Raw genomic sequence first — 27554 nt, forward strand, 5'->3', positions numbered from 1 at the left:
GGAGGAAAGGGTATAAATAGATGAAACCAAGTAAAGGGGAAGATATGTGGTGGGGGGAGGAGTTAGAGTGAGAAGATGGGAGGATTTAGGTTGAAGAGGTAAAGGGCTGAAGAAAAAGGAATGTGATAGGAGAGGAAAGTGGATTATGGGGAAAAAGGAGGAGGGGTACCAGAGGAAGATGGTGGGTAGGAGTTGAGGGAACCAAGAAAGGGGAATGGAAAAACGGAGAGGGGAAGGGGGATGGGTGGAGAAATCACCAGAAATTTGAGAAACCAATGTTCATGCTGTCACATTGGAGGCTAGCCAGACAGAGTATATGAGGTGCCGCTGCTCCTCCAATCTGAGTATGGCATCATTGTGACTATACAGGAGACCAGGGACCAACATGTTGGAATGAGCAATTTAACAGTCTGACCACCGTTTTTGGTGGATGCAGTAAAATTGTTTGACAATGTGTCCCCTTATCTATGCTGGTCTCACTAACTTAGAAGTGTCGCTTCACCTGGAAGGACTCTTTGGGACCCTGAATGCTGGTGAGGGATGAGGTGACTGGCCATGTGTAGTACTTGTCACACTTGCAGGGATGTTTGCCAAGAGGGGTTATCAGTGGGGAGGGACGAGGAACAAAGTTGTGAAGTGTGTGATCCCTGTGGAAAGCAGCGTGTGGAGGAAGGTTAAGATGCGTTTACTGGTAGGAATCCATTGTTGTGGTTGGAGACGTTGGCAGTTACAGAGAATGTGCTGGATGTAGGATCTTATGAGAAAGTAGGTAAGGAAGGGAACCTCTATCCGCATGGTAACAGGGAGGGTGGATGTCCTTTACTCCCCCCGCGGTAACACTGAACAGAAGGCGGTGAAAGTGACATATGATATGTTAGGCTTCATTCGTTGGGGTATTCAATTTAAGAGCATAGAGGTAAAGTTGCAGCTCTATAAAACAGTGGTTAGATGACTTTATAGGAAGGATGTTGAAGCTTTAGAAAGAGCACAGAAGAGATTTACCAGCATGTGTTTTGAGGAAAGGTTGAGTTGAGTGAGTTTGTGCTTTTTTTCCCTTGGAGCAAAGGATGTGAGGTGACTTGATAGAAGTGTTCAAGATGGTAAGACTTGCTGTACATTCCCAAACCGAAAGCCATGGATGAACCAGAAGGTACGTCATCTACTGAAGGCTACATCTGTGACATTTAATTCTGGGGACCCAGGTCTGTACCAGAAAACCAGGTATGATTTGTGGGGGCGGGGCTATTTCAAGGGGGAAGAGACAATTTCAAACGAGGTTGGAGGTGACATCAGATGTACGACAACTCTGGCAGGGGTTGAAAGACATGACTTCCTACAATGCAAAACCCAATAGCATGAATGGCAGCGATGCTTCAATGCCAGATGAACTCAATGCCTCCTATGCCCACTTTGAATGGGAGAATATAACTACAGCTGTAAAGATCCCTGCTGCACCCAGTGACCCTGTGATCTTTGTCTTAGAGGCTGATGTTAGGCTGTCTTTAAAGAGGGTGAACTCTTGCAAGGCAGGTCCCGATGGAGTACCTGGTAAGACTCTGAAAACCTGTGCCAACCAACTAGCAAGAGTATTCAAGGAAATTTTCAACCTCTGCTACAGGCTGAAGTTCCCAAACAGGTAACAGTTATAGCAGTGCCTAAGAATAATAATGTGAGCTGCCTTAATGACTATTACCCAGTAGCATTCGCATTGACAGTGATGAAATGCTTCGAGCGGTTGGTCATGACTAGACTGAACTTCTGCCCCAAGGACCTGGATCCATTGCTATTTGCCTATTGCCACAATAGGTCAACAACAGATGTAATCTCAATGGCTTTTCACACGGCCTTAGACCACGTGGACAATACAAGCTCCTATGTCAGGATGCTGTTCATCGACTATAGCTCAGCATTTAACACCATCATTCCTACGATCCTCATTGAGAAGTTACAGAACCTGGACCTCTGTACTTCCCTCTGCAATTGGATCCTCGACTTCCTAACTAGAAGACCACAATCTGTGTGGATTAGTGATAATATCTTCTCCGTGCTGATGATAAACACTGCTGCACCTCAGGGGTGTGTGCTTAGCCCACTGCTCTACTCTCTCCCTCTACACCCATGACTGTGTGGTAGGCAGAGCTCAAATACCATCTATAAATTTGCTGATAATACAATCATTGTTGGTAGAATTTCAGATGGAGACGAGAGGGTGTACAGGAGCTTGATATGCTAACTAGTGGATTGGTGTCGCAGCAACAAGCCGGCACTCAATGTCAGTAAGATGAAAGAGCTGCTTGTGGACTTGAGGAAGGGTAAAACAAAAGAACACATACCAATCCTCATAGAGGGATCAGAAGTGGAGAGAGTGAGCAGTTTCAAGTTCCTGGCTGTCAAGATCTCTGAGGATGTAACCTGGTCCCAACATATCGATGTAGTTATAAAGAAGGCAAGACAGCAGCTATATTAGGAGTTTGAAGAGATTTGGCGTGTCAACAAATACACTCAAAAACTTCTATAGTTCTACTGTGGAGAGCATTCTGACAGGCATCACTGTCTGGTATTTGGGGGGGTGCTACTGCACAGGACCAAAATAAGCTGCAGAAGGTTGTAAATCTAGTCAGCTCCATCTTGGGTACTAGCCTACAAGGTACCCAGGACATCTTCAGGGAGCGGTGTCTCAGAAAGGCAGCGTCCATTATTAAGGACCTCCAGCACCCAGGGCATGCCCTTTTCTCACTGTTACCATTAGGTAGGAGGTACAGAAGCCTGAAGGCACACACTCAGCAATTCAGGAACAGCTTCTTTCCCTCTGCCATCCAATTCCTAAATGGACACTGAACCCATGAACACTACCTCACTTTTTTAATATACGATTATTTTTGTTTTTTTGCACTATTTTAATCTATTCAATATACATATACTGTAAATTGACTTATTAATATTTTTTTCTTCTATATTATGTATTGTATTGAACTGCTGCTGCTAAGTTAACAAATTTCACAACACATGCTGGTGATAATAAACCTGATTCTAATATATTAGAGTGGACAGCCAGAGATCTTTTCACAGGGCAGAAATGGCTAATAGGAGAAGCATAATATTAAGGTGACTGGAAGAAAGTATAGGGATGATGTCAAAGGTAGTTTTTTTTTTAACACAAAGCAATGGGTGGATGGAACGTGCTGGTAGAGGCAGATACATTAGGGATATTTAAGAGACTCTTAGGATGAAAGTAAAATGAAAGGCCATGTGGGAGAGAAGGATCAAATTGATCTTAAGAGTAGGTTAAAAGGTCAGCACAACATTGTGGCTGAAGGCCTGTACTTTGCTGTAGTGCTCTAAAAGGTAAAATGTTGCTGTTTTGGCAGTCACAATACACGAAGTGTAAGTATTAAGTCAAATGTAAACTTATTTCAATGGCATGACTCAAATGACATACAATATTACATCACTGATCCTCGTCTTTCTCAAGAAAACAGTATGAAACATAAAAACAAAGTTTGTGTTTAATTTCCGTATAAACAGCAGCATTATCAAATATGAAAGAATTTTTCAAAATACATTTGAATTAATTATTAACCAATGAAACACCACAATAATAAAAGAATCTTAACAATGGTTGGTCAAATGTTAACTTTTAAAAGTTATAGGCTTTTTGATTTTTGTACAGAGTAAAATATACACACTTGGCTAATTTTTTTTAAGAAGTTGAAAATATATTGGAATTGTCATGTAGCTGAAACACAGATAATAAAAGTGCATTGAAATACCTTCTAATGTCTATTTCAGCACCTGAAAAGATGGTATTTTGCATCTGATTGCAAATGGGAACAGTGACTTTCTGCACTCTGTTCAATATTACATTATAGTATGTATGTTTAGGTTCTAATCCACAACTGCCAAATACAAATTTTAAAATAAACTATTTCCAACTGGAAAAATGACAGCTTTACAAGCAAAATTAGATGGTTGCTTCAGTCTGGCATATTTTTTCAGAATGCAAAGTGGTGCTGCCTATCACAGCATGACTGGTATAAAATATTGACATCATGTGCTGAAATATGCTTACAAAATAACTTAATACAATATACAGTGGTGATATTGATAGTTTGTTTTTATCCCCACAAAATATAAAGAACTGGAACATAAAGAATCCCATGATTATTTTTGATACAGTGGTATATGTAAAACAGAAGTTGAGTGCAAGTAAAAGGACTTGGGAATTCTGGTGTCAGTGAAAGTCTATTTTTATTCTAAACACAAAGATCCCAGCAGAATCATAAATAACTCAACCATTATCTTTCACATGTAATAAAATATATTTCAGGAAAAAAGTGAACACAATTTCACCATCCATAGGAAAATGTGAATTATTTGGTTATTTACATCAATGCAACCTAAATTCTTCATCTGCTTCCTAAATCTTCAATACTAATCACATTTCTCTTCTTATTGGGAATTAACTTGAACTGAGAAATTTTGAAATCAAGGATTCCAGAACTGTCCTCGAATCTGTTCCCTTTTTTTTTAAACCTCTAACTGATAGTAGTACATGAACAGGAAGCTTTAATTTCCACAGCTGACAAAGCTATTATCTGGACAGAAGTTTGACCATGCAGTCTGAAAGCTAAAGTGAAGAGGGTTAGAATTTAATGTTTTAATTTTATTATACTTTATTTGATTTGAAATTCCTCTTCTTTTCATGCATTATTCAAGCTTAATAGAAATGGGAGAAGGAGCAAGCAGCCAATGGCATCCTGGGAGGCATTTTCGCAATTTAAACATTTCAATAAGACCATCAACCTCTTACTTAATCTGCTTCACAGATTTGAAGATGGACAGCTATGATACACATACCTTTAGAATCTCAAGCTATAAGTAATCTAAAGCAACGTGGACCAAATTGTAACAGAAAATGCATTTGCTGTGTTGGTCAGGAACGGTTTGTTTTCCCCTCTGTCTGGACTCCCCTAAAGTTGTCACTCAAGATCAGATTAGGCCTCAGACCTACCTGGGCTTGCAACCTTTTCCTGAGTGTTCGCCACTGAAGTGGATGATATGCTTGACATTTGCACTGACTTCTGGACATACAGCCCATTAGATTGAAAGGTGCCTAATGTGGGATTAAAACCACACATCATGCAAGGACACCCATGAAACAACATGTACACAACTTGTCCCTGTTAATATCTTGGAGGTCTCTTGGATTTCTTATAGCATGAATGGTTAAATTAGATCGAAGTAAGCAGGCCAAATTTGTTTACTTTGAATGAGGAACTAGATTACACAGGGCCCACCAGACACTGCAACTTGATATGTAATTCTTTAAATATTTATGGTGTAATAAAAAGCATAATGACTGCAGACAAACTCAATTAGGTGCATCATGCCAGGTACATTTCATGGAATGGTATGGCAAAACACAGATTTTTATACATTTGAAATTCAAATTCAATGGCAATTTAACAATATTCAAAAACTGTATTGCATAAACTGTAAAAATTAATAAAAATAGATACAAGTGTTGAAATGGAAAGATTACAATGACCTCATATGTAAAACAGCAGTGAATTAAATTATAAAAGTCAAAATGAGATTAATGGCAAAAATGTGCACTATCACTTAGAACTTCAAAACAGTACAATTTTTTTTTATCTTGCACTCCTAAATTGTCAGGAAAAACCTGTACAGTTGAAATTGCTGATAGTTATCCTTCCAACAAATATTTCTATTTAACCACGATAAACAACTTCCAGGGCTATAAAAATGCTATATATATAGATATGCATATATATATAGGATACATATTTACAAAGGCTTGCAAACACTGATGTACCAATGTGTAACTCCTTTCAGTAGCTGGTAGAAAAATGTCCTATCAAGCTGTGTTTCTTCCATCTTTTACAACTCTAGTATTAAGGTACTTACCACATTGTTTAGGAACACAGGCCTTTGGAATTGGCAAACTAACCTATATTTCACCTTGTCATATAAACCTTTCACTTGTTGGAGGAAAGCATCATACACTATTCTTTGCTAATGAATTCCATTACAATTTGTCTGAGGTGGTAAACTGTGTATTTCGCATGTTTACTGCACTGTCTTTATTAAGAGCAACAACTTATGCTAGAATTTAAATGTTGAAGGCATCTGTGGTTTTATGACCCAAGAATGATTGGATGACATATTTTAAAATGTTGCAAGTAACACCTAAGAACTTGTTTCTTCAGCAATCATTTAGAGTTCTCATTAAACAAGTAATTAAAGCTACTCCATGTAACTAAATGTAACTCAAATTATGCAAACTATAGAAAAATCTGGTTGTTTTTATTTTAGGTAATTAGCTACATTCAGTGAACCACCGGATTCCAGAAATTTTGTATTTTTGATAGAGTGCCATACATGAAAGTAAAGATAAGTGTGTTTTCAGTACTTAGAACTGTGAAATAAGCACGTTTAGGAAAAACATACTTGTTTCTTTTGACGTGATTCCCAGGATTGTTTGAAACCACAAAAGCTATTAAAGGTCTTCATTTGACTCTTTGTCAGAAATGTGCCACACATTGCCAGCACAAATTGTTTTTATTCAAACAGAAAAGCTCCTAACTATTTGAAAAAATAATTCCAAACAGAATTGAGGTTGAATCTGAAATTAAACACCTGTACAATATCACCAAGTTTGCTGTACAAGTGGTAAATTGGTAAGTTTTCAGGTTCCTAATACAACTCTAAACTTGCACGTAAAACTCGGGCATTAAAACATATTAAATGATGAACAATATATGTTGTTTGTCCTTTATACCAAGTTAAATTCCTTCAGGTTTAATTGTAGAATAGTGTCCTTGACAGCAGCAAAGACAAACCGTATATTCTCTGTATCTGTGGCACATGTGAAATGAGAGTAGATGACCTTTTCTTTGTCGGGGTTCTGATTCTGATAAGTCTTCAAAATGAAGTCCCGTGCTGCTTTGGCATCTTGCTGTGGACCTACAAGACATTAGAATTATATAAATTAATGAACTTTGCTCACTGAATGCAATATCTACAGTGTGGCCTTTGGTGTAGGAAGGGCAATGGTATAACTTTGTATTTAAATTAAATATTTACTCCTGTCTCTGCAAAGTGAGCTTATTTAAGCAAGACAAGGCATGGCAGGGCAACTTTCACCCGTGGATTTGGGAACTCCATGGTAGCCACAGTGACAGGAAGTGTCATCAGCTGGAGAAGCCCACATCTTGGGGCTTCAGCTACAGCTGATACCACGGCGAGCCATCCACAGAGTTGAATGTTGTGGACAGCACATCTAAGACTGCATGTCTAACAGACAAAAGAATAAGTAATTCAAGTAAACAAAAGAAAATCTGCAGATGCTGGAATTCACACAAAATGCCAGAGGAACTCAGCAGGCCAGGCAGCACTTACAGAAAAAAGCACAGTCAACGTTTCAGGCCGAAACCCTTCAGCAGTTCAAGTAGACTCTAGTTGGCTTCTTGCTTAATAACCAGTATTCAATTTTCAGTACTGAAGGGAGCAAGGGATTCCTCTTGATGGGGGCAGCCAGTGCCAAGATCAAGCCACTAAGGTAGTTCAACTGTTGCAGAGATAGAGGAGAAAGGGCAAGACAGTCATTGTTACAGGGACTTTACAGCTGGTGCCGGTGACAAGGATATCAATGGAATAGTTGCAGAAAGTTATGGATGGAGAGAGAAAGAGAGAGAAGGAACAACCAGAGGCCAAATCAGCAATGACATGGGTAGGAAAAGAGATGAGGTTTGGCAGCAGAATCTATTTTAGGAGAGAGATTAAGACACAAGATCTCAAAAGCTGATAACTTCCAATACTCCTGGCATCATTTTCAAGTGGATATAGGATTAGAATAGAGCAGCAGGAAAGCCACTGGGACCAGTTCGCAGCAAGGTGTGACATGTACAAGCCAGATACTTTACACCTCGATATGACTGCAACCGATAAGATTGTCTATACATTTGCAAAGGCTGTCAGTGACTGTTCAAATTAGCTTGGCAGAAGGTGGGAAGCTGAGATCTAGTAGGGAGTAGAAGGCAGAAGTGTTTGAAAAGCATGGGAAATAAGGTTAAAAAATTAGCAAATGAGTAATTTCTGTGCTTAAATAATATGCAGTGAATAAAGTGAGTGAATTAAGGGCAAAGACACACAGAAACTACAGTGTGACAGCTATTACAGAGGCATGGCCTAAAGAAGCAAAGGACAAGCTTCTTAGTTATTGGATCTTAAGATAAAATAGATAGAGGGATAGAGAGGAATTGCCAATACACCACAGCTGTGAGAAGGGACGATATAAGAATGAGGCTAAATGGGTTAAGATAAGGGATAAAAAAATGAGACACATTCAACTGGAACTATTCTCTAGGTTCCAGGAATACATGTTCCACAGAGAGCATTTGAACCTGGAAACCCGAATGTTACTGCACATAGAAGCAAACACAGGACAAAAACGGGAGGGGGAGTTGATGTTAACTATTGAGAGCCACAGACAATATAGTAGAAAGCTGTGAATTGGACAGAAAATATAAGAGTGAAATTAAAAAAGATTGTAAGAAAATAAAGCAAACAAAATAAAACACTAAGATATTTTATTAATGCATAAACTAAGAGTGGGGCCTTTAGAGACCATAGAGTAACTTGTGCATGAGCTTGAAGGACATGGGTAAGGTGAACAAATATTTTACCAGAAAAGTGAAGTCAACACTTTAGTTAAGGTGAATGACTACAAACTGCTGTATGGGATAAACATAGTGAAAAAAGAAGAATTAAAGGGGTTATCCTTGGCTACGATTGCAAATCCAACCCTGAGTTTCAGCATTAGTACCAGAGAACTGCCAACATTGTAAGTTGTTTTAAGTGGGAGAAAGGGAGAAATCCAATAGTTACAGGTCTGTTCATTGAAATTCATTCCATGGGCATTATAACTTTCCTTTGGAAAGACAGATTAATTGAGAACAGTCAGCATAGATTTAAGGAAGGTTGCATGTAACTAAGTGAGTTATTTGATGAGGTAATAAGCAGAGTCAACAATGGCAGCGCTGCATTTCATGTCATCTGTGTGCATTTTAAAGGTGACCAACAGAATGGACTTCCAGATAATGAGCTACAGGCAAAATCCCTGGAATAATTTAGAGAACTATGCGAAGCTGCAACTAAAATATGAATATGATACTGTTTAACAATCTTTCAGTCTTCCTCTTGTTCAAAACTGAAAAACGTTCTGACAAAGGGTCAGAGGCCCGAACTCATTCCTTCACTGGCAACTACCTCAATCATGACACCATTATCAGTCCAGAAATTATCTTCTAACTCGACATTCTGAGCCTCACAATACCAATCCCCACTGTCCATACCTCACATACTCTTTTGTCAATTTGTAATACACCGCCTGGCCTTTCTTTCTCTAACCATCATACATTTCAACATATGCACAACTTCACACAATGCACCGAAAAGCTCTTTACCCATTTCTACTGTCCACCTCACCATATTAGTTCCCAACGCCTTTAAACCTAAAACATACCATTTTCATCAAGCCTACTGATACTTCTGTTGCCTGTTCTAATTATAAACTTTTCCAGCAAAACATATCCTCAGAACTTCACCAAGATTGCACTTTTTAATAATATTCTTTACAGGAAACTGGATCAAATGGGATTAATTTAAGACAGAAGTTAAAAATAAAATAAAGCATAATATAAAGTTTGATAATATATTAAATTGAGAAAATTTCTAAAACAATTCATCCTAGAAATTTGAAATCTTCAAGAAAGCTGTAACAAGACAAAAAAAGGGTAAGTTCATTATTGAAGAGCAGTAGCAATAATGCCAACACACATTTGCAAATATAATTCTAGTACTGAGCATCAAATTTGCATATATTAATCTTAACCATCAGTTTGTTTTCATAAAGCAGACACCCTCCCTTTTAACCTTCAAACTAATACAAGACTCATTCTGCTATTGTGCATCATGTATAACTAAGTGCATTAAATTATTTCCAGGAAAATACTCACCATCATATTCTGGGAAGTAATCAACTAGATGAGAATACATGATCTTTTCTTCCAGGAGATCCTTCTTGTTCAAGAAGAGGATGACCGAAGAGCTATGAAACCAGGGATAGGTGATAATCGTCTTAAATAATGCTTTACTCTCCTCCATTCGATTCTAAAAGTAAATGTAAAGCATTTCTATATCAGCAAGTAACTTGCAACAAATACCCAACAGAAGGTACATTGCCTGTGTATCAATGCTTCACAGCCTCCCAAATAAACCCTGGGCAGTCAATTCTATACAAGTTATAAATGTTGCACTGTTTGTTTACATACAGAAGTATCACAAGGTTTCCTACAGCAGTCTGCACTAACTTAACAAATGTGGGCAAGACCACTATTTATTGCGGATTTTTAATTGCGCTAAAAGTGGGGGTAATGTGCACTCCTGTGCTTTTGCTGGAGGTATCCGCAGCAAGCTTCCAGGTTTTAGACTCTGTGGCAGTGATGGAGCAGATATACATTTCCACATTGGAACTGTGTGTACTTGGAGGGGAACCTCACCGGCTACGTTGTCTTTTATGATGGTACTGATGACAAGTTTGGGAGGTGCTGAAGCAGCTGAGGTTTGCAACTCCAGTGCATCTGTAGATGGCTAGTGATGAAAGGAATGAGTGTTTGGGCAGTTTGGGGACAGTCTACCCTGGATGGTTTTGAGTTCATTGAGAATTATTGGAGCTACATTGATCAAAGCAAGTGGAAATATTTCACCAAATTCCTATCTTCTGCCTTGTGGAAAGAACCTGAAGTTTCAGGAGTTGTGTCAATCACTGCTGTATATACAGCCTCTAATCTTCTCTTGTAACAACAGTACTTGCATAGCAGATCCAGTTGAGTGTCTCGGCAATGGTGAACCCCTAGCATGTAATGCTGGAGGATTGTATCAGAGTAAAGTTAATGAATATCAGGTTTAGATAGCTAGTGTTTCTCTGTTCAGCAGAGTTCATGTGTGACATGGATTACTCGCAACACCCTTCTGGCTGAACATCAGCCTGGTCTTGAACACTCACTGGCTGCATCCCACTACTCAGTGTTTTTCTTGAAGCTTATTTCTCCCAGCAGCATGGCATCAATCGGATCCGTATAAATACAGAAAGGTTTACACGAATTGAAGCCATTTATTGTACTAGTTTTTACCACCTTGACAAATCTAAACCTGATATTTCATAACTTCTAATAGATTACTGTAACACCACTTGTAGATGTGCTCAACACTGGGAAGGCTTTTCTTTGTTGGACTGGGTAGTTTCTGCTGTTTTTTTTATAGGCTTTTCCATTCTTGGGCATCGGTGCTTCCATACCAGGCTGTGAGGAAACTAGTCAGGGTACTCTCCACTGTGCATGCAAAGGGGAGATAGGCTGTCGTTCACCTGGCCTGAAGAGGAGACAAATTTGTTGGTGGAAGTGGAGCAGAAGTACTCCAATGAGAAAGAATATCAACATTTTAATTGTGGGTGAATTTTGTTCTAAATCAAAGAAGCACTTTTTTAGGCTACGAGAATAAAATGCCAGAAAATATGAAATAACATTATTAATAAAATAATATTATTTACTTTGTTTTTTCACCCTCCAAGGACCCTTGAGCTATATAAGATGGCATCTGTTGTCAAAAAAATCTGACATTACCTCATTATCACACTCAGCCAGGACCTGATCATATTCACTAAGTGCCACCAAGAAAATGATTGAGGTGACATTCTCAAAACAGTGAATCCACTTCCTTCGTTCTGACCTCTGACCTCCAACATCTACCATCCTATAAAGTAAAGCAAAGAAAAGATTGAAACTGCAGTTTCCAGTCACATTATTAAGCCTTAAAAGAATTAGCTGAATCATCCCAAATCGTGCCATTTTCTTATCATTGTAAAATTGAACTCTGCATGTAATGTTGCATATAACAAAACCTTTACTATTGTTTTCTTATTTCTATAACTACTACACAGGTAGCAGAAATAGAAATAACCATTCAGACTTAAAGGATCCAACCTCATCACATATAAGAATCACAAAGGTAAAAAACAAAAAACAAATTATTAGTCTTCATACAATCTAAAATCCTGCCTATTTCACTCAAAAGCCAAACTTGGTTGAGAATCTAGCAGTGAAACCAACTTAATGGCAATGATTTTAAATGTTACTTTCAAGCAGAATTGCTTCAAAGAATCTTAATTCAGACAAATGTAGGTCCCCTACAGACAGAAACAGGTGAATTGATTATGCGGAACAAGGACATGGCAGACCAATTGAATAACTACTTTGGTTCTGTCTTCACTAAGGAGGACATAAATAATCTTCCGGAAATAGTAGGGGACAGAGGGTCCAGTGAGATGGAGGAACTGAGGGAAATACATGTTAGTAAGGAAGTGGTGTTAGGTAAATTGAAGGGATTAAAGGCAGATAAATCCCCAGGGCCAGATGGTCTGCATCACAGAGTGATTAAGGAAGTAGCCCAAGAAATAGTGGATGCATTAGTGATAATTTTTCAAAACTCTTTAGATTCTGGACTAGTTCCTGAGGATTGGAGGGTGGCTAATGTAACCCCACTTTTTAAAAAGGAGGGAGAGAGAAACTGGGGAATTATAGACTGGTAAGCCTGACATCGGTGGTGGGGAAAATGCTAGAGTCAGTTATCAAAGATGTGATAACAGCACATTTGGAAAGCGGTGAAATCATCGGACAAAGTCAGCATGGATTTGTGAAAGGAAAATCATGTCTGACGAGTCTCATAGAATTTTTTGAGGATGTAACTAGTAGAGTGGATGGGGAGAACCAGTGGATGTGGTATATTTGGATTTTCAAAAGGCTTTTGACAAGGTCCCACACAGGAGATTAGTGTGCAAACTTAAAGCACACGGTATTGGGGGTTTGGTATTGATGTGGATAGAGAATTGGTTGGTTGGCAGACAAGAAGCAAAGAGTGGGAATAAAACGGGACCTTTTCAGAATGGCAGGCAGTGACTAGTGGGGTACCGCAAGGCTCAGTGCTGGGACCCCAGTTGTTTACAATATATATTAATGACTTAGATGAGGCAATTAAATGCAGCATCTCCAAGTTTGCGGATGACACGAAGCTGGGTGGCAGTGTTAGCTGTGAGGAGGATGCTAAGAGGATGCAGGGTGACTTGGATAGGTTAGGTGAGTGGGCAAATTCATAGCAGATGCAATTTAATGTGGATAAATGTGAGGTTATCCACTTTGGTGGCAAAAACAGGAAAACAGATTATTATCTGAATGGTGGCAGATTAGGAAAAGGGGATGTGCAACAAGACCTGGGTGTCATTATACACCAGTCATTGAAAGTGGGCATGCAGGTACAGCAGGCGGTGAAAAAAGGTGAATGGTATGCTGGCATTCATAGCAAGAGGATTCGAGTACAGGAGTAGGGAGGTACTACTGCAGTTGTACAAGGCCTTGGTGAGACCACACCTGGAGTATTGTGTGCAGTTTTGGTCCCCTAATCTGAGGAAAGACATTCTTGCCATAGAGGGAGTACAAAGAAGGTTCACCAGATTGATTCCTGGGATCGCAGGACTTTCATATGATGAAAGACTGGATCGACTAGGCTTATACTTGTTGGAATTTAGAAGATTGAGGGGGCATCTTATTGAAACATATAAAATCCTAAAGGGATTAGACGAGGGGTCACAGTTTGAGGATAAAGGGGAAGCCTTTTAGGACCGAGATTAGGAAAAACTTCTTCACACACAGAGTGGTGAATCTGTGGAATTCTCTGCCACAGGAAACAGTTGAGGCCAGTTCATTGGCTATACTTAAGAGGGAGTTAGATATGGCCCTTGTGGCTAAAGGGATCGGGGTTATGGAGGGAAGGCTGGTACAGGGTTCTGAGTTGGATGATCAGCCATGATCATACTGAATGGCGGTGCAGGCTCGAAGGGCTGAATGGCCTACTCCCGCACCTATTTTCTATGTTTCTAATTAAGGAAAAAACTGAAGAACTATTTAAAATTTTAGTATTACATTTCACCCACTAAATGAAGAATTAAGATGCTAAAAACCCACAGTAGCTTATAAAGAAACATGATGCTATCTGCTGTGCAATGGGAGAGGCATCATCTTTCATTTGATGGATAGATATTCACCGGTGATGGAAATAGTCAAGGAAGTTTGATCTTCTAAACAGTTTGCAATTGTTTACATAGATATTTAGTGCAATCAAAAGTAATTTCCCTCAGTGAAGCATTTAATTCAAACTATAAAACTTTTCTCAATATTTTGTAGTCAGGCACAGAGAGCATTTTTATTTCAAATTCAAAATGCAGATGTTGCTGCAAGAGCTTTGACTAACCAAGCACTACAGATATGCTTTATGTATTTTACACACATATTACATATTACTTGATGCATTTATACTATTATGTATGGAACCAAGCTAGGAATACTGGGAGGTTCCAAACACTATACATGTACGACATTAAGAACTTCAAGGGTGAGTACTTTTTTTCTGGTTTAACAACAAGGGGAAAATATGGTGGTGCTTACATGCTATGATGCAATTATATTCTATAACCACTTCAGTCATTTATACATCATACGTAAACACATCCTGTGTTCCCCCTTTCCACATCCAAAGTTAAGTTCACTTTAATAGTGCTGGCTGCATGAGCAGAAGTATCAAGAAGGCAACTTGTAGAGATGCAGTGTCTCACAAACACCTTCACTGTGTCACATTCTTCAGAAATCATCCATTTTTGTTTAACAATAATTAATGGTTTTGCCAGTTAATTCATAGCCATTACTTTCTTTCGCACATCATGAAAAATCTATTAAGCAGGAAAATCTGTCCTTTTCAATACCTGAAGATTATGTTCTCCAAATCAAAAGGATATTCGATGATTCCAGTTGTTGGTACTCTGACCCGCAGTATATCCTGTTGAGTTGGTATATACAATGCTGAACTAATCCGATCTACATCACTAAGATAGCTGAAAAATTAAATATAATTGCAAATTACAGAAACTTCCAACATAATTCTGCAAACTAACATTTAAGAAAAGGAAATTACAGGTACTGTCCAGAAGACGTTGCCAAAGACAAAGATGCTAAGATATCCCAACAAGCCCCTTCAGTGTAATAGAGAAGAACAGATGACCAACTCTTCTGCAAAGAGCTTCTATCTATTGATAATATATGCCTAAAATATATATATATCCAACATTCTCTATTCCTGTGGAAAAAATTCAATCTTGTCTTCTGAACACAAAATTCTCATTGCAATTCTTAACAGAGTAAAACATAGCAACACACACAAAATGCTGGTGGAATACAGCAAGCCAGGCAGCATCTACAGGAAGAAGTACAGTCGACATTTCAGGCCGAGACCCTTCGTCAGGACCAACTGAAAGAAGAGATAGTAAGAGATTTGAAAGTGGGAGGTGGAGGGGAGATACGAAATTACAGGAGAAGACAGGAGGGGGAGGGATGGAGCTAAGAGCTGGAACGTTGATTGGCAAAAGGGATACAGAGCTGGAGAAGGGAGAGGATCATGGGACGGGAGGCCTAGGGAGAGAGAAAGGGGGAGGGGAGCCCAGGGGAAGATGGAAAGCAGGCAAGGAGTGATTGTGAGGGGGGGAGATAATAAATAAATAAGGGATGGGGTAAGAAGGGGAGGAGGGGCATTAACGGAAGTTAGAGAAATCAATGTTCATGCCATCAGGTTGGAGGCTACCCAGATGGAATATAAGGTGTTATTCCTCCAACCTGAGTGTGGCTTCATCTTGGCAGTAGAGGAGGCCATGGAAGGAGGCCTTCTGTTAATGCCCCTCCTCCCCTTCTTACCCCATCCCTTATTTATTTATTTATTTATTTATTTCTCCCTCCTTCCCCCGCCCCCCCCTCACAATCACTCCTTGACTGCTCTCCATCTTCCCCTGGGCTCCCCTCCCCCTTTCTTTTTCCCTAGGTCTCCTGTCCCATGATCCTCCCCCTTCTCCAGCTCTGTATCCATTTTGCCAATCAACTTTACAGCTCTTAGCTTCATCCCTCCCCCTTTTGTCTTCTATCATTTCGGATCTCCCCGTCCCCCTCTCAAATCTCTTACTATTTCTTCCTTCAGTTAGTCCTGACGAAGGGTCTCAGCCCAAAACTTCGACTGTACTTCTTCCTATAGATGCTGCCTGGCCTGCTGCGTTCCACCAGCATTTTGTGTGTGTTGTGTGTGTTGCTTGAATTTCCAGCATCCACAGATTTTCTCGTGTTTGAGCAGAATATAGTATCATGGGATAAAGAACTTAACAGTGGAACAGGGGTGGTTAGAACTGTTGTAGGAATAGTTGATTACATGGTCAGGGAAACAGACAGGTACTAAATTGACGGAATCTCTCTGGTACCGTCTCTCACTCAGGGTAAATTAAACCACGGTTACAGCATGTCGGGGGGACGGAGCCAGGACTTTTTCCTTTCATGTCTGCTTTATATGTTTATGGTCTTGAGCTACATGCACAAATTAATACAAGGTGATCAGGAAACATTGAGGAAAGAGCAATTAAGGTGTAGTCCTAATATTGGAAGATTAGCTTCTTGAAAAGCCAAGTAGAGAATCCATTTGCTTATAGTAACAATAGAAGGGAGCAATCATGCTAAAGGTCTTGGCTATTAAGGGAAGCACACCCAGTAAATTCTTCCTTCCAATTCACAATACATTCTTCATTCATTTAAGCTTATTTATAATTACACTGGATTTCAGTGATCAGAGTGTGAAATGTTGCTTTCCAAAAGCTCATCTTTCTACAATGAATGATTAATAATTGTTGACTTCAGGAACATTCTAATATGCAAGGGAACAGGATCTCTTAAAACTTTGCCTCATACCAAACCCAAAATAAGGAACAGGTTACAAACTCTCATAGCCAACTTTACAAAATCGAGGCAAAAATTCATGTTAATTTCATCTCATTTTTCCCTGACAGTGTCATAAAATTACACGAAGCCTTGTCTACCTCAATTTTGCATGTAATACATAGTTGCATCTGCAATATTCACAATTCCTCTCATCCTAATCAATCACGGCCTCCTTGTGAATGTAATGCCTTCATCAAAACATCCTTCCTTTCACTTAATACTTTCACAATATGTAGATAAGCCTACAAGAGGAGAGGCTGTACTTGATTTGGTATTGGGAAATGAACCTGGTCAGGTGTCAGATCTCTCAGTGGGAGAGCATTTTGGAGATAGTGACCATAATTCTATCTCCTTTACAATACCATTGGAGAGAGATAGGAACAGACAAGTTAGAAAAGTATTTAATTGGAGTAAGGGGAATTATGAGGCTATCAGGCAGGAAACTGGAAGATTAAATTGGAAACAGATGTCCTCAGGGAAAAGTACGGAAGAAATGTGGCAAATGTTCAGGGAATATTTGTGTGGAGTTCTTCATAGGTACATTCCAATGAGACAGGGAAGTTATGGTAGGGTACAGGAACCGTGGTGTACAAAGGCTGTAATAAATCTAGTCAAGAAGAAAAGAAAAGCTTACAAAAGGTTTAGAGATGCAAACACGAGGAATTCCACAGATGCTGGAAATTCAAGCAACACACATCAAAATTGCTGGTGAACGCAGCAGGTCAGGCAGCATCTCTAGGAAGAGGTACAGTCGACGTTTCAGGCCGGGACCCTTCATCAGGACTAACTGAAGGAAGAGCTAGTAGGAGATTTGAAAGTGGGAGGGGGAGGGGGAGATCCAAAATGATAGGAGAAGACAGGAGCGGGAGGGATGGAGCCAAGAGCTGGACAGGTGATTGGCAAAAGGGATACGAGAGGATCATGGGACAGGAGGCCCAGGGAGAAGGAAAAAGGGGGGGGAGGGAGAGAACCCAGAGGATGGGCAAGGGGTATAGTCAGAGGGACAGAGGGAGAAAAAGGAGAGTGAGAGAAAGAATGTGTGTATATAAATAACGGATGGGGTACGAGGGGGAGGTGGGGCATTAGCAGAAGTTAGAGAAGTCAATGTTCATGCCATCAGATTGGAGGCTACCCAGACGGAATACAAGGTGTTGTTCCTCCAACCTAAGTGTGGCTTTATCTTTACAGTAGAGGAGGCCGTGGACAGACATGTCAGAATGGGAATGGGATGTGGAATTAAAATGTGTGGCCACTGGGAGATCCTGCTTTTTCTGGTGGACAGAGCGTTTAGAGAGCTAGGTAATGTTAGAGATCTAGAATATTATAAGGCTAATAGGAAGGAGCTTAAGAAGGAAATTAGGAGAGCCAGAAGGGGCAATGAGAAGGCCTTGGCGGGCAGGATTAAGGAAAATCCCAAGGCATTCTACAAGTATGTGAAGAGCAAGAGGATAAGACGTGAAAGAATAGGACCTATCAACTGTGACAGTGGGGAAGTACGTATGGAACCGGAGGAAATAGCAGAGGTACTTAATGAATACTTTACTTCAGTATTCACTATGGAAAAGGATCTTTGTGATTATAGTGATGACTTGCAGTAGACTGAAAAGCTTCAGCATGTAGATATTAAGAAAGAGAATGTGCTGGAGCTTTTGGAAAGCGTCAAGTTGGATAAGTCACCAGGACCGGATGAGATGTGCCCCAGGCTACTGTGGAAGGCGAGGGAGGAGATTGCTGAGCCTTTGGCAATAATCTTTGCATCATCAATGGGGACAGGAGAGGTTCCAGAGGATTGGAGGGTTGCAGATGTTGTTCCTTTATTCAAGAAAGGGAGTAGAGATAGCCCAGGAATTTATAGACCAGTGAGTCTCACTTCAGTGGTTGGTAAGTTGATGGAGAAGATCCTGAGAGGCAGGATTTATGAACACTTGGAGAGGTATAATATGATTAGGAATAGTCAACATGGCTTTGTCAAGGGCAGGTCCGAGCCTGATTGAATTTTTTGAGGATGTGACTAAACACATTGATGAAGGAAGAGCAGTAAATGTAGTGTATAGGAATTTCAGCAAGGCATTTGATAAGGTAGCCCATGCAAGGCTTATTGAGAAAGTAAGGAGGCATGGGATCCATGGGGACATTGCTTTGTGGATCCAGAACTGGATTGCCCATAGAAGGCAAAGAGTGGTTGTAGACGGGTCATATTCTGCATGGAGGTCGGTCACCAGTGGAGTGCCTCAGGGATCTGTTCTGGGACCCTTACTCTTTGTGACTTTTATAAATGACCTGGATGAGGAAGTGGAGGGATGGGTTAGTAAATTTCCTGATGACACAAAGGTTGGAGGTGTTGTGGATAGTTTGGAAGGCTGTCAGAGGTTACAGTGGGACATTGATAGGATGCAAAACTGGGCTGAGAAGTGGCAGATCGAGTTCAGCCCAGGTAAGTGTGAAGTGGTTCATTTTGGTAGGTCAAATATGATGGTAGAATATAGTATTAATGGTAAGATTCTTGGCAGTGTGGAGGATCAGAGGGATCTTGGGGTCCGAGTCCATAGGACACTCAAAGCAGCTGCACAGATTGATTCTGTGGCTAAGAAGGCATATGGCGTATTGGTTGTCATCAATTGTGGAATTGAATTTAGGAGCTGAGAGGTAATCTTGCAGCTATATAGGACCCTGGTCAGACCCCACTTGGAGTACTGCGCTCAGTTCTGGTCGCCTCACTACAGGAGGATGTGGAAGCCATAGAAAGGGTGCAGAGGAAATTTACAAGGATGTTGCCTGGATTGGGGAGCATGCCTTATGAGAATAGATTGAGTGAACTTGGCCTTTTCTCCTTGGAGTGACGGAGGATGAGAGGTGACCTGACAGAGGTGTATAAGATGATGAGAGGCATTGATAATGTGGATAGTCAGAGGGCAGAAATGGTTGCCACAAGAGGACACAGGTTTAAGGTGCTGGGGAGTAGGTACAGAGGAAATGTCAGGGTTAAGTTTTTTTACTCAGAGAGTGGTGAGTGCGTGGAAAGGGCTGCCGGCAACGGTGGTGGAGGCGGATACGATAGGATCTTTTGAGAGACTTTTGGATAGGTACATGGAGCTTAGAAAAATAGAGGGCTATAGGTAAGCCTAGTAATTTCTAAGGTAGAGGCATGTTTGGCACAACTTTGTGGGCCGAAGGGCCTGTATTGTGCTGTGGGTTTTCTATGTTTCTATTAAACTAAGAGTTTTTGTATGAATTCCAAAAATGTTCCAATAATTATATGTTTATATTTTCTTGACTACACCATCAAAAAAAAAACAAGATGTTATTTGTATAGAGCACACTGGACAGTGTCAGGATTTTGTTTTCTATATAAAGTTCAACATTTGAGGCAATACATGACATAAATGTACGTTATTGAATCCAGTATATATTTTACTGCGCACACACCAAAATGAGGATTAATAATAATATTAATAATCCAATGCTCAATAATATATTGAGCATTTACTTTGAGACTTGTATGGAAAAGAACAAGTCAGGAGCTTCAGGAAGAGTGGTTTCTATCTTTATGCTACGAAATGTCATTAACAACATTTTCCTTGTGCTGCTGCTTTAGATTGGTAGTGCAGATTGCAGTATGTGGAAGAATCTTTATGAAGCTTTTTTCTTAATGCATTTTGACAACTGACAAGATTACCTTGGTCTAAAAGCTTCCAGTAAATGATAGTTGAACAGAATTAAAGAGGGCATGTCACTAAGCTCAGAATTTAACCGTTCAGAGGTATTGAAAAACATACCTCTACAATAGCACACACCAATTTCCAGTACACCAAATGCAATACATTGGAAGGGGATAAAAACCAAGAGAATATTTTGGCCTTAGTATAGTAGTTTAAAACAATTTTCATACTTACTATTTGGCAGAATCTGATAACTGATATTCTCGCCGTCTGTCGTAGCATTCCTGGATCCCGGGATCATTCCATAATTTCTTTATTGCTTCAACATATGGTTTTTCAAAACAGAATACTTTATCCACTTCTACTTCTCTGATCATATTTGCATTGTCCTAATAGAAATAATTAAGCACATTTAGGGATATTTATATACACATAAATATGCAAAATTCATCCATTATCATGAATTATAAAGTTCATCGTCTTTAACTTAAATAGTGAACCAAAATTCTATTTGTTTAATTTTTGCTGTTAAAGAAACAAGGAAAAATATGGGATGAACTGAGAGTTGAGAATACGGTTCCATTAAGCACTCAATTCACTTCTGGTGTACACCATTTTCCTCATGATGAAATATCATTTCTGGTGACTTGTTAGTCTGAGCAAGACGGTTGTATTTTAATTCATCTTGATACACAGCAAATGCACTTCTAATAGCACACCACAAAATCATTCACTAACTCGAGTAGGGCCAGAAAGGTAGATTTTCCAGACCATTGGATTAATGTGTCAGACTTCTAATTATGTTACACAGGAAAACAAAACTTTTCATTTATCATTGCAAGTATAAGGGAGGTGTGGGATCTAAGGCTCTGTTAAGTTTAGGCCACTGGCTACCTGATGCTGGACCATCAGGACTTCCTGAATGGTCAATTTTTACTGTGTTCATTCATTCATTATGTGTTGTGTTGTATGACGTGGGCGGTCATGGTCTTTCCATGACCATGTTTGTTCTTGGCAATTTTTTTCCACAGAAGTGGGTTTGCCATCGCCCTTCTTCTGAGCAGTGACTGGCATCAGTGGTCACACAGTAGGAACGTGTGATAAGCACCAGCAGCTCATACCTGCTCCCATGGCTTTGCATGACGCTGATCGGGGAAGCTAAGCAGGAGCTGCACCTTGCCCAAAGGTGACCTGCAGGTTAGCAGAGGGAAGAAGCGGCTTACACCTCCTTTGGTAGGGGTGCATCTCCACCCTGCCACCCATTTACTGTATTACTGACTTGTTATTCTACTTCGTACATACACCGGATGTCAGAGATCCATTTATTGCAATTTATTATAAATTAAATACAAAAGTTAAAAAGCGGACACAAGCAGTAAACAGGAGGCAGAATAACACTGATCAACAGATGTAAAAGACAAAATGAACAAGGGCTGATTGCTCATTAAAACAATAAGAATGGAAGTACTATTGACTTCTCTGAATGAAGAGTCAAATGTAGAATTCAGCTGTGGATTGACAGCTATCAGTGAAGTGCAAACAGTTTAAGTCTGAGGCAATCAGACCATGAAAAAGGACAAAATATCAACATATACAAAAAAATAATTTTTCTCAATTACCTAAGTACACTATCACATTGATGGATAAATTCAGCCAAAAGAGTCTGCTTTTGTCCTTCACAGGATGTCCAATTTTAAACTTTCAAAAGTATAAAACTATTACTTCAAAATAGCATTTTAAAGTGAACAAATTTCAATATACTGGATATCACATGCTACCATGCCATGAAATGCAAATTCATCTTAAAACTGATGTTAAAAGCAATCAAGATTCTTATTGATGAAATTACTGAACTATGCAGATTAGGAATGGTCAATTACAATTGTAATTGCACTTCCTCTGGGAGTGCACTCAGTCAAATTGTCATCAAGATAAGCAGTGTCTGATGAGAGGACTGAGAATTTGCACGTAGAACTCAGCTGCTATCAGTGTTTCTTGTGCTGCTTCCACTTGTCTTGTGTATGATTCTGTCGTGGACACCCAAGGTGTTCAACACCTTCCTGGATGTACAAATAGAGACTTTTTGTCCTTTTCTACACAGGCATCACCTGCCATCCTGTATAAAACTGAATTTCTGGTTGTATCCAGCAGGTCATTATAGACCATATAATGCAGACAATGGTGCCAACTTCATGATGTCCTTTGGCATCGGCTATAATTAGTTTTGTACTTGGGAGGGATTAGTGCTTGGGTGTTTTTAATTTGCTTTTTAGCTGGTTCAGCACAACATTGTGGGCCGAACAGCCTGTTTCTGTCCTGTACTCTTCTATGTTCTATTGGTTTATTCTCCATTGATTGGTAGTTTTACTTCCTTATGCCTTTTAACTAGTTCCACAAAGCTTTGGCTAATTAGGGCAGCTGCTGGTCCAAAATGTACTAGTCTTGATGTGTCCCAAATAACGGGAATCAACTTTATTTCAAAATTGACTAGTATATGGCAACTGAACTGAGGGCAAAGGCATGCTGAATCACAGACTTTCTTCTGTGCTGCATAACACAATATCTGAATCACTTCACTCATTTGGACTCAATGAAGAAAAGGGTGACGTGACAGGCTTAACTTTGCCTGTTATTTAACCTTTGCTTCCCCTGATAGTCAGACCACAGACCTCAGGTAATCAGGTTGCCCAACAGCTCCTCCCTCCCATCACCCTCAATGCAGATGCCCCCCAGGGCTGTGTGCGGAGCCCACTGCTGTATTCTCCGCTCACACACGACTGCACAGCCAAACAAGTAATCACATTACCGATGACACAGCACTGGTAGGGCTAATCACCAAAATGATGAGACAGCCTACAGAGAGGCAAATAATCTCTTCCTCAATGTCAACAAGACTAAGGCGATGTTTACCAGTTTCAGAAGAACTCACACCACCACACATGCCTTTTCATATAGGCAGCAGAGCAGCGGAAACTGTGAGCAGTTTCAAACTCCTGGGAGTGCACATCTTGCACCACCTCTCCTGTCCCAGAACACATCCCACACAGTAAAGAAAGCTCACCGATGCCTCTACTTTCCGAGGAGGCTGGAGAGAGCTGGACACCACACATCAATACTCATGACCTTCTAGAGATATGGAGTAAAGAGCATCTTAACATGCTGCTTCACTGCATGGTACAGAAACTCCACTGCGGCAGACAGGAAGGCCCTACAACGGGTACTCAAAACTGCTCAACGCATCATTGGCACTCGCCTGCCTGCCATCAAGGGCATATATACAGAAAGGAACAGGAAAGAAGGTCAATAATATCATAAACAATTCCATCCACTCTGCTCACGGACTGTTTCTCCCACTCCTATCAGGGAGGAGGCTACATAGCGTTCATGCCAGAATACCAGACTCAAAACAGTTACTTTCCCTAAGCAGTAAAGCTGATCAGCACTTCTACCCACTAACCCACCCCACCATCACTACTTTATCATTTCCTGTCAGAGTCACTTTAGCCTATGCCTAGCATCACTTTATGGATATACAATTAATCTATGTATAAGCTATCTTATGTATTTATATCTATCATGTTTTTATTATTTTGTTCTTTATTTTATTGTGTTTTTTTTTGTGTTGCATTGGATCCAGAATAACAATTATTTCATTCTCCTTTACACTTGTGTACTGGCAGTAGCATTAAACAATCTTGAATCTTCTCATGCATCTAAATGCTCAGAAATAAACAATGACAAATAGAATCGTGTTTACTTTCTGCAGTCTACTTACAAAGGGAGACCTTACAATAACCTGAAATTGTTTGCATGAGAATGTAATTGTAATGAGCTGCCAAAACAATTTACATTAATTCAATTTCTTTAAAACATTTGTTTTAAAAATGCATGGGCAAAATATTGTATACATTTATATACCTACTGTAACTGATTTACTTATTCTTTCTATATTACCATGTATAGCATCATACTACTGCTGCTAAATTAAGAAATTTCACAACATATGCCAGTGATATTAAACCCGATTCTGTTCTACTAATTCACCCTCATTAAAATACTACTGTTAAAACTGAAATGGAAGTAGTTTCATAAAACATCTCAAAAACAATGCTGTGTTCATAAATAACTAAGTATATCACCAGGAAAAAGCAGAATTGTTACAAGAGAGAAACAGTGTAACTAAGTCAACCAAGTTGAACAGTGACACACATCTTCACCTTATGTCCAGACAGTGAATTTAAAAATAAATCGCTGACAGAGAAGGGTGATAAAACCAACTGAGATTAGTAGATTCTATACAATGAAGATCACAGAAGATGAGAGACAGCAAAGACTTAGCAGCTCAAGATGAGTAGAAGAGAGACTGGGAAAAAAAATGACATTAGGAGACAGGAGAAGAGGATTAATGGAACAACAGTCATAAATGTGGTAAGGCAAGGAAATTCACCTCAGAAGTTGCTCTTAAAGGAGATGGTAACCGCAGAAAGAACAACACATTATATTTTTACATCACGTTATGAATTGTTTCTTGACTGATTTTGATCACAAGCCACAGTGGATTCCGGTTAACTGAGACACATCTGGACCAACACATTTTGGCCCAATTAAGCGGCTGCCTCAATTAGCCGAAGTTTCACGGATATAGTTAAAAAAAGGTATTAAAAAAAGACAAGCTAAGTAACAAATTATTTAAATGAAATACAAGACAAATTAGAACAATACGAATACTATTGCAGTACTATAAAACTGTATTAATTAGTTCCTAATACTTATCAATGGAGAAATTCATCCATGTTGCGTTCTTCCGACAATGTCACCGCAGACACCTACTGCAGATAATAGACAGCCTTCATACTATGCTGTTGAAGACTGGACCCTCAAAATCTTCATTTTCATTGTAACATTCAAAACGATTGTTGATGCCTTCAAATTCTTCAGTTTCTAACATGTTCAAGTAGTGAAATCATTTCATTTTCACTCCCAGCCATTTCTGTCATCTCCAAGCCTGAATGTTTGAAACCGCAGTGAGCAAAACAGTTCTGAGTTGTCTTAATCTTACTTCTCGCCAACTATCAGTGCCAAAAATTACTGCTTTTGAACTCAAACACGTGCAACTGATGGTATTTAATAACTGTTTGCTCGAAGCACTGTGCTGCGTCCTAACGGCTATGCAAGTGCACGCATTTGACACTAGTTAGAAACTGTTCAGCAACAGTCTTCCATCCCAATTAAGCAGCATAATGTCCCAAGTAGCCAGGAATCCTGGCGATTTTCTTGATTAGTTTTTGTTCTTAAAGATTTGCCCTGATTAACCGATAGCCTATTTAACCAGAATCCACTGTGTTTAGTGAATGCAATATTATGGTGCACTGTATGAGACTTAAGGCAAGATTAAGTTTGAACAACTTTGAAACAACTTTTCAGTTTTGGACATCTCCGCACTTCTTAATGGAACAGAACAAACTACTGTATTAATCTGTTGGTTGTAGCCAGTCTTTATTTGTTTCCATTACAAATAACTTATAACAAAAAAATATAAAATCCAATAACAATTGAAATCTAAAGTTAATTTTCAGGACCAGAGAAGTATTTTGGCAGTTACTGAGATGCAACACATCACTGAACATTGCTGTATTTAATGAGCATCCTCTGAAATATACCTTGACTTAATGCCTTTCCACACATATTTGAAAGCCTACCCACTTTCAGAGAACAACAGTGGAGGCGACTCCTATGCTGCAGGAGATTGTGTTCCTAGGAAACTGTCCATATCATGATTTTCCAGAATGTGAAGCCAAGCTATCTATCTGTGCATATGTCATGAAACAAGAGTTGACAAAAGAGTTAAATTTTGTATTCAGTAATTCATTTTTCCCACATAAATCCTATGAGGGTGAAGTATATTCAATCTCAAATGTTTGGGTAGTTATCCATAAATTATGTAAGGTCAATTTTCTGTTACTTGAATGGCTGCCACATGGGAAGTGGGAGAGGGTGGAGTCACCTGTATAGTGAAGCCTACCTAGGTGGCAATTTTCTTTTGCATCACAAGTCTAAAGTCTGATTTAATTTTTCAGAATCAGATTTATTATTAGTGTCATATATCGTGAAATTGGTTGTTTTATGGCAGCAGCACACTGCAATACATTAAAAAATTACCCTAAGTTACAAAAAGAAATACTAAAAAGTAGTGCAAAATGAGAGCAAAATAGTGGCAGTGTTGATGGACCATTCAGAAATCTGATGGCGGAGGAAGAAGCTGTTTATAAAATAGGGAGTGGAGAAAGGGGAGGGGGAGAGAGGGAGCGGGGAGAGGGACTCTGTGTCTCAGTCTGTGTGTGTGTGTAGGCTCCTCTACCTCTTCCTTGATGGTAGTAATGATAAGACGGCAGGTCCTGGATGGTGAGGACACTTCAATGACTGATGCCACTTTCTTGGGGCATGACCTTTTGAAGATTTCTTGATGGTGGGAAGGTTAGTGCCCATTATGGAGCTTTCCGAGCTTACAACCCTCTGCAGTTTTCTCCCTCCAATCCTGTGCATTGGAACCTCCAAACCAGGCGGTGATGCAAATAGTCAGAATGTTCTCCACAGTGCTAATATAGAATTTGCTAGCATCTTCAGTGACTTGTTAAAAAATCATTATTTTTCTTAAATCATTGTTCTTAAATCACAAAGTCTGGCTCATTTTGTTCTTGTAAGTTCATCAAATGCCTATCAGAAAATCTACATAAAATAATTTCAATTAAACCTTACAAGAGTGTTCATTGAAAATAAAACTTTAGTTGGACAATAAGTTAAGCGAGACCAGAAATATTAATGAATGGGTAGTCCAGTGCTCAAATCACCAGTTTGCATTTTGTATCTATGGTTTGCAAAGTATCCCAGATGTGAAACATTGAACATAACTTATAAAATGAATGGATTCCATCTGATCGGCTGAGCTTTTCCAGATATT

The 27554-nt window shown here is 39.5% G+C and overlaps 1 protein-coding gene across 2 annotated transcripts in view; it reads right to left on the bottom strand.

Annotated features, from left to right (window-relative positions):
- Nucleotides 1–3468: 3468 nt before the first annotated feature.
- LOC134357341 (guanine nucleotide-binding protein subunit alpha-14) overlaps nt 3469–27554 on the bottom strand; it is a 150442-nt gene continuing 126356 nt past the window's right edge. Inside the window, exons 2-6 of one of the 2 annotated variants that reach the window (XM_063068782.1) lie at nt 20831–20985; nt 14894–15022; nt 11706–11835; nt 10041–10194; nt 3469–6987 (exon numbers count right to left, since the gene is read on the bottom strand). In XM_063068782.1, coding sequence (XP_062924852.1) covers nt 6797–6987; nt 10041–10194; nt 11706–11835; nt 14894–15022; nt 20831–20985 — 759 coding nt within the window. In that variant the 3' untranslated portion in view covers nt 3469–6796. The remainder of the gene's footprint in view (nt 6988–10040; nt 10195–11705; nt 11836–14893; nt 15023–20830; nt 20986–27554) is intronic. The other variant, XM_063068781.1, reaches the window with a different exon arrangement.

This window comes from Mobula hypostoma, chromosome 16 (genome assembly GCF_963921235.1).
Source record: "Mobula hypostoma chromosome 16, sMobHyp1.1, whole genome shotgun sequence".
Lineage (NCBI taxonomy): Eukaryota > Metazoa > Chordata > Chondrichthyes > Myliobatiformes > Myliobatidae > Mobula > Mobula hypostoma.